This window comes from Mytilus californianus, unplaced genomic scaffold (genome assembly GCF_021869535.1).
Source record: "Mytilus californianus isolate M0D057914Y unplaced genomic scaffold, xbMytCali1.0.p SCAF_5, whole genome shotgun sequence".
NCBI lineage: Eukaryota > Metazoa > Mollusca > Bivalvia > Mytilida > Mytilidae > Mytilus > Mytilus californianus.
The window spans coordinates 76,925,087-76,939,971 of record NW_026262701.1 but is presented as its reverse complement, the minus strand read 5'-3'; the positions used below and the strand labels follow the sequence as shown (position 1 = coordinate 76,939,971).

Genomic DNA, 14,885 nt, shown 5'->3' with positions numbered 1-14,885 from the left:
ATGTAATAACAAAAAAAATCGGTATTTTCCTGCCAGAATCGAAGGACTGGCTTCTGGGCTGGTGTTATCCTCGGGGACTAACAGTACACCAACAGAGGCATCGACCCAGTGGTAGTATTGACATTAACGGTACCAATTTTCTGCTCCAAATGCGCATTTCGACAATAAATGTCTCTTCGGTGATGCTCGAGGCCAAAACATTTGAAAATCAAAAGCTTATAAAAAAGATGAAAAGCTATAATCCAAATCGGTACAAAAAGTATAGCCAAAGCCAGACAAGGAATCAGAGCTTTGCATGAGGGAGATACATTCCTTAATTTAAAACAATTTCAAACATTTTGTACCAGCAAAATTTAATAACAAAAAAATCCGTATTTTCATGCCAGTACCGAAGTACCGGCTACTGGGCTGGTGTTATCCTCGTTGACTAACAGTCTACTAGCAGAGGCATCGACCGTTATCTCACGTTTCTGAGGTTAAGAAGAACCTGGTCCCCTTGTGTTTTTAAGGGGAAATACAAATTCGACAATATGTCTCATTATATGATGCCACAAGGTGAAAGGACGAGATTGTAATTGCTACAATTAAAACATACCGTGATCTGATACTCAGATATTCTATGACGTCTAACATACTCTATATGACGTCTGTAAAACTTCCGAAAGGATAATTTCAACGTTTCCACTTGTAATCCTTGGTTTTATAGCATACTTGTAAGCAGCAACCCTCTATCACGGAAATCATGACAGTAAACACAAGCTCTTCAATATCGTATCAAGTGTTAGATATATACACCAAATAGAGTCGATGCTGAATTGCTGCTAAATAATTATCGATGGTTCTCTTATTTCTAGAGTAAATTGTTTTATTCCATTTTAAACTTGAGTTTTTTTCCTAAACGAATTACAATTTGAAGTGTTTCTCTGTAAAAACTACAGTACCTGTGTTAAAAATGTTGACTGCCTCCTTTTGAACACGTAAGACATGTCTTATAATTAGGTCACCATCAGGAATTTCTGGATTTATATTTATGTCTATGGCTCAGCTGAATACAGCATAATGTTGCAGTTTTAATCTTAAGATATAATCATGTTTCTGATCTGTGAAGGAGAATGTATGATATGAAGATATAAGAAGATGTGGTATGAGTGCCAATGAGACAACTCTCGATCCAAGTCAGATTTTGTAAAAGTAAACCATTATAGGTCAACGTACGGTCTTCAACAAGGAGCCTTGGCTCACACCGAACAGCAAGCTATAAAGGGCCTCACAAATGATTAGTGTAAAACAAATCAAACGAGAAAACCAACGGTCTTTTCTATATAAAAAACGAGAAACGAGAAACACTTATGAACCACATCAACAAACGACAACTACTAAACATCAGGTTCCTGACCTAGGACAAGTGCAAACAAATGCAGCGGGTTTAAACGATTAATAGGTACCAACCTTCACCCTTACCCGAAACAATAGTGTAACATCACAGCATAGAAAGACACACGATAAAATATCAATTGAAATGGCTTAACTCAATCAAAAGACATATTAACACAAGTGAACATCTTCTTTTTATAGAGTTTGATATAAAATGCGTAGGAATAGTACATAAACATTTACATATTCAAAATGATTCGAGGCATATAAACGCAATGGCATACACATCAATAAACTCATTACAGGAATAAAATGATGATATATAAAATATTGATGAACTCCCTTTAACAAAAAAATTATGTGTTGACACCTGAAACATTGATTGAATACACATAGATAATTCACGTGCTCCGGAAGGATAGGCAATACTAGCTCAATTGGTGGCACACGTCATGAATAGTAAAGAATTCCGTGTCTATCCATACAGTGATGTCATAACCAGAAATATAATAGAATTGCGAATACGACACAAAGAACATATCAGTGGTCATCTGTGATTCAAATTGTCAATTTCTGTAAACCTGGTCATTATGGACGTAAACATTTTGAACACAATTTTTAACAGAAGGTTGACATGATTCAATACATGTGGTAGTGCAGCGGCTACAAGCATATTTCAGAAGAATTATGCACATCCTGCTACAAGCATGAAATTTATCATAAAGCTTCCTCTAGTATTACTCTTTGATTTCAGATAGGGAGGCAATCTGAAAAAATGCACCACTTCCGGTAAAATTCAATATGGCAGACATTATACTTAAATCAGCCAATTATCGAAGGATGGTATGTGAAAAGGTGTTATAATCAGGCTACTATCATCATATTCGGCGCAAACCTTTGTTGTGTGCTACTTCTGGATACATTATATGAATTATATGTCTTTAAAAACCCTACTTCCATTAAAATCCAAATGGCGGACATTGTACTAAAATAAGCGTATTTTTTAGGAAGGGTAATTGAAATGTGTCTACCATTTTTATATTGAACCTTTTCTTTGGTGCTTCTCATTGATACAATATATAGGACATATGTCATTCAAACCCTACTTCCGGTAATAATCAATTTGGCGGACATAGAAATATCAATGACTGTTTAATTTCAATATTCAACTTTTTCCAAAATGTAAAAAAGTGTTTTTTTGTGCCAGTCATTAAACATTTAGCTTTAAGTTATCCTCAAACCACTAATTCACTATTATGTTTAAAATGTTTTAATACAAAGTTAACACTTCCGGTAAAACAACAATATGGCGTAAATTTCAGAGATGAGTACTCAATCTGTATTCTCGATGTAGAGTTTTGGATAGATTGATTAAAAAAAAATAAAGTCTATAAAGTACTAAAACATCTTTAAAATCACTAATATATGGCAGCAAATACATGTCTATTCACAAGCACCACCACAAGCACATAAAACAGTGCACGGGATTTACCACATTTACAACGATCTTTTTTTTACATCAACAATGTACAAGCTCCTGACAAGATGACAAGGCCTCAGAAAGAGCTGTCCAAAAGGTTTCGATTGATCATCTTTGTCCCTTCGCCATCCATAAGCGCCTGGACTAGGTAGCATAGGAACCAATTCCAAGCTCGTTCCCCATACACACCCGCCTTGGTATATTGCACGTTTTACATGATGGATAAGACTAGACCGAGTCGGCGGAATAGCCTCAATTGGTCTTCCCTTTTGTGCAATCAGTTGTTTTCTTGCATCGTTAACCCCATATAATGATAGTAGCAATACATTAAAACACATTTCAATAACCCTACCTAAACATACGCTTATTTTAGTACAATGTCCGCCATATTGGATTTTACCGGACGTAGGGTTTTTAAAGACATATAATCTATAAAATGTATTACAGAACAAAGGTTTGTGCCGAATATAATGATAGTAGCAGGATTATAACACCTTGTCACATACCAGCCTTCGATATTGGGCTGATTTAGGTATAATGTCCGCCATATCGGATTTTACCGGAAGTGGTGCATTTTTTCAGATTGCCTCCCTATCTGAAATCAAAGAGTAATACTAGAGGAAGCTTTGTGCCAAGTTTTATGCTTGTAGCAGGATGTGCACAATTTTTCACGAAGCCGCCGTACTATGGCTCCTTTTAAGCTGAAACTTTCTTGATATTAAAAGAACGGGAAATATAAAAATCCGTATGTACTTTATAATAGAAAGTTAAATTCTCAACCGCCTCTTTTGGAATATTTCCACATGTAAATCAATATAGTTGCATTATTGCATATTCATCCTTCACGATCAACCATATACAAAGATAGTATGTTATCAAACAATTCAAAGAAATGTGATTACGCATAAGTTCCTTTGAGCGAGACAGATGACACAACCGGTACAGTTTGTTTCGTGATCAACACATTGGAAAAACAAGTCAAACATATTTTTAATGCCTGATCATACTTTTTTCTGCACATCGAAAAGTAACCAATATAGGAAAGGAATTTTTTTATACGATTTACGATAAATGTGTCGATAAAGATTTAAAAAAAAAAAAAATATGCAGAACATTGTTAGATAAGGATCTTTCCGTTTTAAACTTTCCGTGGAGTTCGGTATTTTTGTTTTTTTTACTTTTTTTATGGACTTGAACTTCAAAATACCTATGGCTACTTCAAGACAAAAGCAAGCACGACGTTGCTTTTCATTTTTTTTCGGTACGGTGAATATTTTGTATAAATTCATTGTTAATGGACTCTTACCCTAAAACGTAAAAAAAAATTCAAGGAGAAAAAAAAAACAGAAAGTCTAACTTCTCAGCTGAATCGGTTTATAAGATGTTTTCATAATTGATTACAAAATAATGTTATAAAATAAATATGCAGCATAGATCCTGATTGAATGATGAGAACTTTCTATTTGACTAACATTATAATGTGGAACTATCATAATCTGCGATGCGTAACTTAAACTTCTACAATATTCAAAAAGTTTCCTTTCTAAAGTATTGTAGGAATTTCTCTTCCATAGCGTTTTAAAAGATTCCGTGACATCTATATATACAGACACCGAAATTAGACAGATCAGACATTAATATACTTGGCTTCTTAGAAGATCTCTGGAGACTTTTATTTATGTCAACTACATCATACTACATTGTGAACTTATTGGGCATATTCTGAAACAGTTATATAGCGTTTTAAAAGATTCCGTGACATCTATATATACAGACACCGAAATTAGACAGATCAGACATTAATATACTTGGCTTCTTAGAAGATCTCTGGAGACTTTTATTTATGTCAACTACATCATACTACATTGTGAACTTATTGGGCATATTCTGAAACAGTTAAGAGAAAAAATGAATAAAAGACAAAGGATCGGACATAGATGTCAACAGTTAATTTGACATTTCAATTTGTATAATTTTTCTTGTAAATTTGTATAATAAATCTGGTTGAATTCTATTATTGACTTGTTTCTCTTCTTGGCTTCAACTTAAAGGTGATTTCTGGCTGTAACAGAAAACTTTGAGGCTCGTCCGGCGGGATAACGTTCATATCAGAATATTTTTATTTCGGTATATTTTGATTGAAATAGAATTAGACAACACAATTAAATCAAAATGGTATTGGATGCTAGTACATTTATAAAAACGCCAGATCTGGAAGGTCTGAAATAAAGTTATATATAAATGAAGGAAAGGTTAGAGATGAAAAAAATTAAAAATTAAAATGGAAAAAAAAAGGGAGCAACTTTATACTAGAGTCAAAATCAGATCATTTTGATGCAGCAACAAAATACAAGTTTGGTTCCAAGATTTTCTGAACAAAAAAGTTGCTAAATATTTCCACAATTGTAAAATGACCAAAGCCTCTTTGGACTTCAATGCTGCAGAGTGTTGGTGAGGGCAAGGCCGCTGAGATTTACTCAGCACTATCTTCAGAAAAAAGTTCTGATTATTACACTGTAAAACAGGAAGTTTTGAAAGCTTATGAGCTAGTGCAAGAAGCGTTAGACAGAAATTAAGGTCTTATAATAAATTTGAATAACAAACCTATATATATGTTGAGTTTGCTAAGAAAACAGAAAATCTAATTGCATGATAAATGGCTTACGTCAGGGAAAATCGATAACAATTCTGATATAATAAGACAATCAATGTAATTGTAAGAGTTGAAGCCGTGTCTTCATTTAGACTTTAAAACACATTTAACAAAACTGTTGAAACATTGCAAGATGCAGCTGTTGTTTATGATAATTATACCTTTTCACATAAATGAAGTTTCAAAGGTCCAAATGTTGATATTCGAGTAAAAATTACAAAATCAAAGTACTGAGCTTATTGATAGTAAGCCTGTTGCACATAATAAAAGTCAGTTTAGTTTTGATATGTCTAGTCGAAAATCTGATCCTTTTGAGAGGAAGTGACTAAGTTATGCTTATTGTTAGAAAATGGTCACCTAATGGCTGATCATGATTGTTTTAGACTCCAGAAGAAGAATAATAGAGGTAATAAACCCAAGTCACGTGCTTGTACGACACCCCTTGCTACCAATAAGTTGGAATGTCCTACGAGTTAGGCATTTAAGTCCAGTTTTATGATTATATGGAGGGTTATAAATCCTTTTTGTCTGATGGGTTTGTTTCTATAGGTAGAAATACTATACTCCTCAACTCATTAAGAATTTACGGGACATTTGAGCTGCTCAGACTTCATTGTTCAAAGGTGTGTTGCCTTTGACCTAGGAGACTTCTGTTGCTGCCTCGAGCTCTGTTTTGTTCCAGGGTGTGGAGTTAGGTTGTATGTTCCGCTCTCCTTGTATTTATCTTAAGTCAGATTTAATTTTTGGACCATTTGTTATGGGTGTTCGTCCTAATCTCCATGTTGAGGGTGTTTCATTATTGCTAGGAAAAAAGTAAAATAACAAAAATACCGAACTCCGAGGAAAATTCAAAACGGAAAGTCCCTTATCAAATGACAAAATCAAAAGCTCAAAAGCTTCAAACGAACGGATAACAACTGTTATATTCCTGTCTTGGTACAGACATTTTCTTATATAGAAAATGGTGGATCAAACCTGGTGTTATAGCTAAATATCACTTGTACAAATGTATGACTGTCACATAAAATTCCATTATATTTATAACGATGTGTGAACAAAACTAAAAGACATAATATGAAAAAGCACTTGACGACAGAATTAACTTGTGGATCTCTTTTGTGTGCATTACTTAAAAAAATGTAAGTCTGTTTTGTCAGGTACTTAGCCATCAACCTTCAAATTTTTGTCTGTTCTCCACAAAATATTTAATTTACATATTTTTTTGTTTTTATTTCGCAAATTCCCCCTAACAACCGATTAAAGACTAGTTTAAAGTTGACAAAAGGCACAAAAGTACATCAAGTGATGCTTAAAATCAGATGAAAATTCAAATAAGAAAAAAAGATGAATAGGATTTAGATAATGGAATAGCTAGGTGTTACTAGTTAATTTTCTTGTAAAAAAAAAGGCTTTATATTATCAAATCATAAATGTACTGCTAGTCAATTTTTGTCTCTAGTTCAAAAGTTCGCCGTTATTTTATCGTATTAAATGACTTTACACAAAAATTGTTTAAAACTAGTCATTTTTTGTGCCCTTCATATATTGTTGTTCGGTGTGAGTCAAGGCTCCGTGTTGAAGGTTTGTTAATTCCTGAAATCACTTATAACCTGCTTCCAATAAAAGACACAAATAATAATAGAATTTAACAAGATAATTTAAAGTTGTACAAGGAATATTATACAAAATGAAATGTCAACGCAACTGTCCGATCCTTAGTCTTTTCTTTATCCATAATTCTTCTCGTCACGGTAATGTCATATGTCAAAAAATTCACAATCTGGTATGATGTAGGTAACGTAAATAAAAGTGTCAATCCAACAACATGAAGAACTCCAGAGATCTTCTGAGAAACCAAGTATATTAATGTCTTATCTGCCTAATTTCTGGATATATATTTGTTACTAAAACTTCTAGAGCATTGTTTATGTTTTAAATTACGCTAATTAATGCACACAAAAAGAGATCCACAAGTTAATTCTGTCGTCAAGTGCTTTTTGATATTTTGTAAACATTTGTTATTCATTTACATCCAATCACTTTTTCCTAGCTAGAACATTATCATCTTAATAACGTGTTATAGTATTCTTTTATTTGTCTTTGCAAATTATTGCTTTTAGGTTTATGGCTAATTACCTGATAAAACAAACATACATTTTTTTAAAGCAATGCACACAACAAGAGATCCACAAGTTAATTCTATCGTCAAGTGCTTTTTGATATTTTGTAAACATTTGTTATTCATTCACATCCAATCAGAGAGGTGTAGCCATCGTTTTTAATAAAAACTTTGATCTTCAAATTCACAAAGTTAAAAAAGATGAGTGTAAAAACCTTCTTGGATTGGATATTACAATTGAAGAACAAAGAGTTACCTTAGTTAATTTATATGGGCCAAATGTAGAGACTCCTTGCTTTTATCAAAAGGTGGCAGATATTATATGGGAAATTGGTAACCAGTCTTGTATTCTTTGTGGTGATTTTAACCTAATTCAAAGTTTCAATCTTGACACTCATAATAATGTTAATATCAACAACCCAAAGTCTAGAGAAAAATTATGACAGATAATGGAAGACTTTAATCTAGTTGATCTATTTAGAGAATTATGCCCCAATATGAAAAGGTTTACTTGGAGGAAAAAAAACCACCTTCAAACAATCTTGAATAGACTGTCTGATTTCTGATAATGCTTTTCACTTGATAATACTTTTCACTTTGTTAGTGATGTTAAAATTGATAAAAGTTACAGGTCTAATCATTCACCAGTGATATTTTCTTTCAAGATTAATTAATTTATAAAAGGCAGAGGCCTTTGGAAGTTTTATAATTTCCATCTGCATGATACTGACTATGTTAAAGAGATAACAAAAGTACAGTAAAAGAACAATATGCCGTCAAGTTATATAGAAATGAAAATTTACAAAATATTGACAACTCTGAAAATGAATTTACCGTAGATGACCAGCTATTTTTCGAAACTTTACTCACAGAAATACGTGATAAAACTATTTCATATGCATCTTATAAAAAAGGAGGACATAAAAATTGAAAATGAGATTATCTTAAAATTAAAACAATGAGAAAAAAAAAATGCACTAACAGAAAAAAATCTGTAAGAGATTGATCAGAAAAAAGCAGAACTTAAAATGTTTAGACAAAAGAAGGTTCAGGGACAATATGTTAGGTCAAGAAGTCAGTGGATTGAAGAAGGAAAAAAAACCTACCATTTTTTTTAAATCTAGAGACTAGAAATTATATTAATAAGACTATTCAAAAACGTACTTAAGAAATGGGGTTGTAGTGAAAGAATAAAAAGAAATCGTCAGTCAGACAAAGATGTTTTATGAGAAACTTTATAAAAAATAAGATTGTTTGAAAAAGGTTGATTTAGCACTGGACAATTTTTATGATGATATACTGAAGCTGAGCGAGGATGAAAATCAGTTATTGGAGGGAAATAATAGTTTTTTTCTGAATTAACTGCAGCATTAAAGAGAATGAAAAATAACAGGATCTTATGGTTACACTGCAGAATTATTATTATTTGTTTTGGATTGATATTGGTAAATTTGTTCTTAGACCTATAAAGTGTTGATATGGGAAGGGTAAAATGTCTGTCAACCGGAGGCAGGGAGTGATTACATGTATTCCAAAAGAAGATAAACCAAAACAATTTCTTAAAAATTGAAGACCTATTACTCTTCTAAATTCTGCATATAAATTGGCATCAAGCTGTATACAGGTAGCAGAGAGAACAAAATCTGTTTTGTCAAAATTAATAAGTTCTGATAAAAAGGGTTTTATTCCAGGTAGATATAGAGGCGAAAATTGTCGATTGATAATGATATTCTACATTTTACTGAAGAAAATAATGTTCCAGGAATTCTTTTGCTGATTTATTTTGAGAAGGCATTTGATTCCATATCTTGGTCCTTTCTTTATGATACATTAAGTTATTTTAATTTTGGTGATTCAGTTATATCCTAGGTTAAAACTTTCTTTAATAATAAAACAGCCGCAATGATACAAAACTGTTTTCTGTCAGAATTATTCATTGTAGAGAGAGGTTGTAGATAGGGAGATCCTTTATCCCCTTATATGTTTCTGATATGTGCTGAAATATTAGGTATTTTAGTACGAAATAGTAAGGAGATAAAGGGTATTACTATAGATGACACAGAATTTGTACTTTCTCAATATGCAGATGATACATCATTGATATTAGATGGCTAGCCAGAATCACTCGATGCATCTCTTTGATTCATTGATTGAATACACATAGATAATTCACTCTCTCCGGAAGGATAGGCAATACCAGCTCAATTGATGGCACACGTCATGAATAGTAAAGAATTCCATCTGTGACTCAAACTGTGAGTAACTGTAAATCTAGTCATTTTGGACGTAAACATTTCGAACAAAATTTTTTGACAGAAGGTTGACATTGTTCAATACATGTGGCTCTTTATAAGCAGAAACTTTCTTGAAATGAAAAGAACGCCGTATACACTGACATTTCTTTGAATTATTTGATAACATGATATCCGTGTATGCTAGTATAATGGAACGTGGAGAAAGGATATGAAATTACGCAACTATCTTGATTTGCATGTGGAAATATTCTAAAAGAGGCAATTGAGAACTTAACTTTCTATTATAAAGTACATACGGATTTTTATATTTCCCATATACGCATCTGTCTATTTGAGTGAGATAAATGACACAACCGGTACAGTTTGCTTCGTGATCACCATGTTGGAGAAACAAGTCCAACTTTTTTTAATGCCTGATCATACTTTTTTTCATTTTGAAAAGTAACTTAATATAGAAAAGGGATTTCTATACGATTTACAATAAATGTGTCTTAGTTTTGATATAGATAAAAAAAAAACAAAATAATTTAATATGCCAAACATTTTTTGATAAGGGTCTTTCCGTTTTGAATTTTCGGTGGATTCGGTATTTTTTTTTTTTATTTTTGATATTTTTTTATGTACTTTAACTTGAAAATACCTACAGCTACTTTAAAACAGAATAAGAAACGATGTTGCCCTTCGAATGTTTTCTGTACGTTTGAAAGGCAATATTAAATATGAATATTTTGTATATTTTCATACACCTTATCGCTTTTTGGAGATCTGTTCCGCTTGACCCGAGATTCTGCGCCGGTTGAACTTTTAACGTCATACAACAATCACTTTTCTATTGTGGCGTCAGATGTTTTTCGTTGTGACGTCAAAATTTTACGGGAACCTTTGCAATGTCCAGTAATGGCGGACAAATATCGATAATGTGTATTGTTAGTGGACTCTTTCCCTAAAACGTAATAAAAACCTTTCAAGGAGAAAAAACAGAAAGTCTAACTTCTCAGCTTTATTGGTTTTATGTGGCTTATAAGATGTTTCCATAGTTGTATACAAAATAATTTTATAATTGTGCAGTTGGGAAATCACTGGAACAATCATAAATACAGGTTGAATGATTAGATCTTTCTATTTGACTAACATTATAATGCCGGAATTATCATAATCTACGATGCGTAACTTAAACTTCTATATTATTCTTGAAGTTTCCCTTCTATAGTGTTCTAGAAGTTTCCATGACAACTATATATACAGACACCGACATTAGACAGATCAGACATTAATATACTTGGATTCTCAGAAGATCTCTGGAGTTGTTGGATTGACACTTTCATTTATGTCAACTACATCATACTACATTGTGAACTTATTGGACATATTTCATTACAGTTTAAGGAAGAATTCCAGATAAATAAGTCTAATAAACAGACAGTAAAGCTGACATTTCAATTTGTATGATATTTCTTGTACAACCGTATAATAAACCTTGTTTAATTCTATTTTTGATTTGTGTCTTTTGTTGGGTACAATTTAAAAGTGATTTCTGACCGTTACAGCCTTCAACACTGATCATTGACTCACATCGAAAAACAAGCTATGAAGGGCCCCTGCATGACTAGTGTTAAACAATTGCAGTGTAAGGTCCAGTGGATATTAATAGACTAAACAGTAAAAGCAATAATTTGCAAAGACAAATGAAAGAACACTTCAACACGTTATTAAGATGATAATGATTTAGCTAGAAAAAAGTGATTGCTGAACCAATTTTACAAGTGAACCGTTGATGGATGTAAAATCACCTGAATATGATGCTAAACTTTAACCAGCTGGTGGTTTTACTTGGGCGATGAAGGAAACAACAACACAGAATCTCAATGTGCTTTAGAACGTTTTCATCATACACTGAAGTACATGATTAAAACTTTTTACTTTAATTTGAAAGGTGACTTTTGAAATCGGTTAAGGAAAAATAGCTTACTTAACACAATGTTTCTTCTAGACAATTTATCTACATTTAAGAAAATTATATACTGCTTGTGAAATTGCTCAGTAGAATTTAAAAACTGTTCAGAATAAGATGAAAATATGATATGATTAAGATGCCAGGGACAGACTTTTTGCAAGAGTCTTGTGATAAAGTACTTGTCCTGGACATCCTTTACAGACTAAATACTGTGGGTTTTTTTTTACAATGAAATTAAATATATGCTTGACAATGACATCCTTGTCCCCTTGTATTCAAACCAGATAAAGCCTTTCGTTTGTAACTGATTTCAGAAAAAATAATTCTGTTTCAAAATCTGATTCATATCTGTTTCGAACAACTGTTTTAACAACATTGATCAAACCAGACGGCTTAATTAGGTATACTGTCATGCCGTTTGGTGCTCTAGCTACATTTCAAAGAATAATCAATAATGTTTTAAACTGACCAAAGAGCTAGACTGTTGCTATGCCTAAATTGATGATCTTATTGTATGTAGTGACAACTGGGATGATCATTCAACAAGTTATATGATACTTTTGATAGATTGTCATAATCAACATGATCAAGGTTGACTGTTTATCTTAGTAGACATTTCCGGAAAGTCTTGGAAACCGACTGTTGACACCGACTCTGGTAGAAAAAATGTAGGGGGTCGTCTCAAAAGAATAAAGGGTACTAAATAATAAGCTTTTCAAGGTAAAATTTTAAAACAGTATAAAAAGATTTTACACAATGATTTATTTAATCAAATACGGTTTGTCTTCTTTTTATAAATCCTGCAAAAGCCTCCACAATTTGTCTGAGTTTTTTTTCTTAGGTGCCTCCACAAAAATACCCATCACGTAATATTTTTTTTTTATTTCACACACGGCATGATCGACAAGAATTCTATATTCTGCAAACATGATTCTATTAAATTTTCTACTCTTGCATTTCTGGTGATCAGGTTTTCTGTTGAAATACAAGAAAACTCTCTATCCCCTCCGTAGTAACAGTAATTGAATTATAGAATTGCAATTGTGCTTTGTACTTTTGGAGTTATGATTACAAAGAATGTCTATCTATAAAATATATTATATGCGAGATTAATCTATTTTTTTTTATTTGGTTTTCAGAGATCGGGAACGACAATCGAGCGCACCCTTCAGAGTTAGAATAAAAATTAACTTAAGTTCCACGTGTTAATGTCGTAATGTCGTAAGCGACCTTTGTTTACACAATAAATAATTTAAAAATATCCATTTACACAATACATATTAAAATACACAAGTTGAATAGCGCAGGTATATATATTTGTTGATTTGTTGGAGTCAAACAGGAATTTCTTTAAACATACTTTTTTTTCAATTTTGACAAGGATTTTCATTATATGATGTAATGGAAGATGAAAATAGGTTTGTAAAGCATTATTTATAATAGTGTTAAACTTAAAAGTTTCTCCTAAATACGCTTAATCCGCCTCTTCCCCTTTTTCCGTAAATTTGTATTTGACAATCGAATGAGGTACTAGTAATTGAATTATAGAATTGCAATTGTGCTTTGTACTTTTGGAGTTATGATTACAAAGAATGTCTACCTATAAAATATATTATATGCGAGCTTAATCTATTTTTTTTTCATTTGGTTTTCAGAGATCGGGAACGACAATCGAGCGCACCCTTCTGAGTTAAAATAAAAATTAACTTAAGTTCCACGTGTTATCGGCAAAAATCGTCAACATGGAAGGCACTGTGTTTCTGGTAAAAAGTCATTTATTTTGTCATTAATTCACTAGCAGTAAATGTCTGATTTGATAATAAAAACCATTTTCTTTTAAAAGAAAGTTTATGTTCACTTATTTTATAGTAAAACTTAGCTATTCCACTACATAAATTATATTCAACTTTTTTTTTAACTTGAAATTTCATCTGATTTTAAACATTACTTGATGAACTTTTTTAATCGTTTGTTAGGAGGAATTTGCGAAATAAAAACAAATGGAATTAATGTGTTGTGAAAAGCAGACAAAAATTTGAAGGTTGATGACTAATTACCTCTGTCGTTAAGTGCTTTTTGATACATTTTCTTTTAACATTTTTTATTCAAATACACCTACGCTATTAGTGTGACTCTTCAGAAAGATATTTCGCTTGACCCATATATATCATTTTTTTAATGTTATTATATCAAAATGTAGCCTGAATATATAAAAATGTAAGAATCTGAAGCGAGATCGTGTTTCAAATACTTTTGTTTTATACGATTTCAAGACAAAAAAGTCAACTCAAACACATATGAACATAAAAATATGAACATACCTTCTCTTTTTGATGAGATGAATGCCCATGTTTTAAAAGTTTCTTAAAATACTGTGTCCGATGGCAGTGATGTTAGATAATGCCTAAAAAGATCAATCTTTTATCTTTCTATGTTATATTTGTCGGCGGAATTTATTACTATGCATTTGCACCTACCATAATCATTTATTTTTCAAAAATTTGTGTTTTATTCAAGAATTTACAAATATCTCGGAGCTCCATGCTAAAAAAGTATTAATACGTATTCGTCAATCGATATGCAAAAAAAAGCACAAAATTATGCACCTACATAAAACTTTTAAAGCCCATAGAAACAGATGTAAACAATTTTGTTGCTGCCTGGCATCTTAAATTAATGGCGAGATCGTCATCACGAAGAACAAACATAAAACCCGCTTCAAAATTTAAATCTACCCTAGCATGGGTTTGACAGGAATTCTTTGCTTGATGCATAAAGTGTACACATACTGTAATCATGTGTTGTACCGTCTATATTCGCACAAAAACAAAGATCATCAAGAGATTCTATAATTTTACAACAAATAATATATGACGTATAACACAGACTACTCGAAAACTGACAAAAACACGTGTAGTAGTACAAATAAAAGAAATAATCATTGAAGAAACCCACTAAAATGCCCTAAATATAATTTTTAAATACGTGAGCAAACAACTTACTCGTAGTGAAATCATGCATGCTTTGTTAGGTCTATTTTTGTGTACTGT

General features: G+C 32.0%; 1 protein-coding gene across 5 annotated transcripts in view; it reads left to right on the top strand.

Moving 5' to 3' along the window:
- The window catches only part of LOC127703079 (uncharacterized), a 182,639-nt gene that overhangs the window by 71,172 nt on the left and 96,582 nt on the right, over positions 1-14,885 (top strand). For 4 of the 5 annotated variants that reach the window (XM_052207485.1, XM_052207484.1, XM_052207482.1 and 1 more), the window contains exon 1: positions 13,135-13,253. The exons of the other annotated variant lie outside the window; for it this stretch is intronic. In XM_052207485.1, coding sequence (XP_052063445.1) covers positions 13,237-13,253 — 17 coding nt within the window. In that variant the 5' untranslated portion in view covers positions 13,135-13,236. Of the gene's footprint in view, positions 1-13,134; positions 13,254-14,885 lie in introns of those variants that run through there. 5 annotated transcript variants of the gene reach the window in all.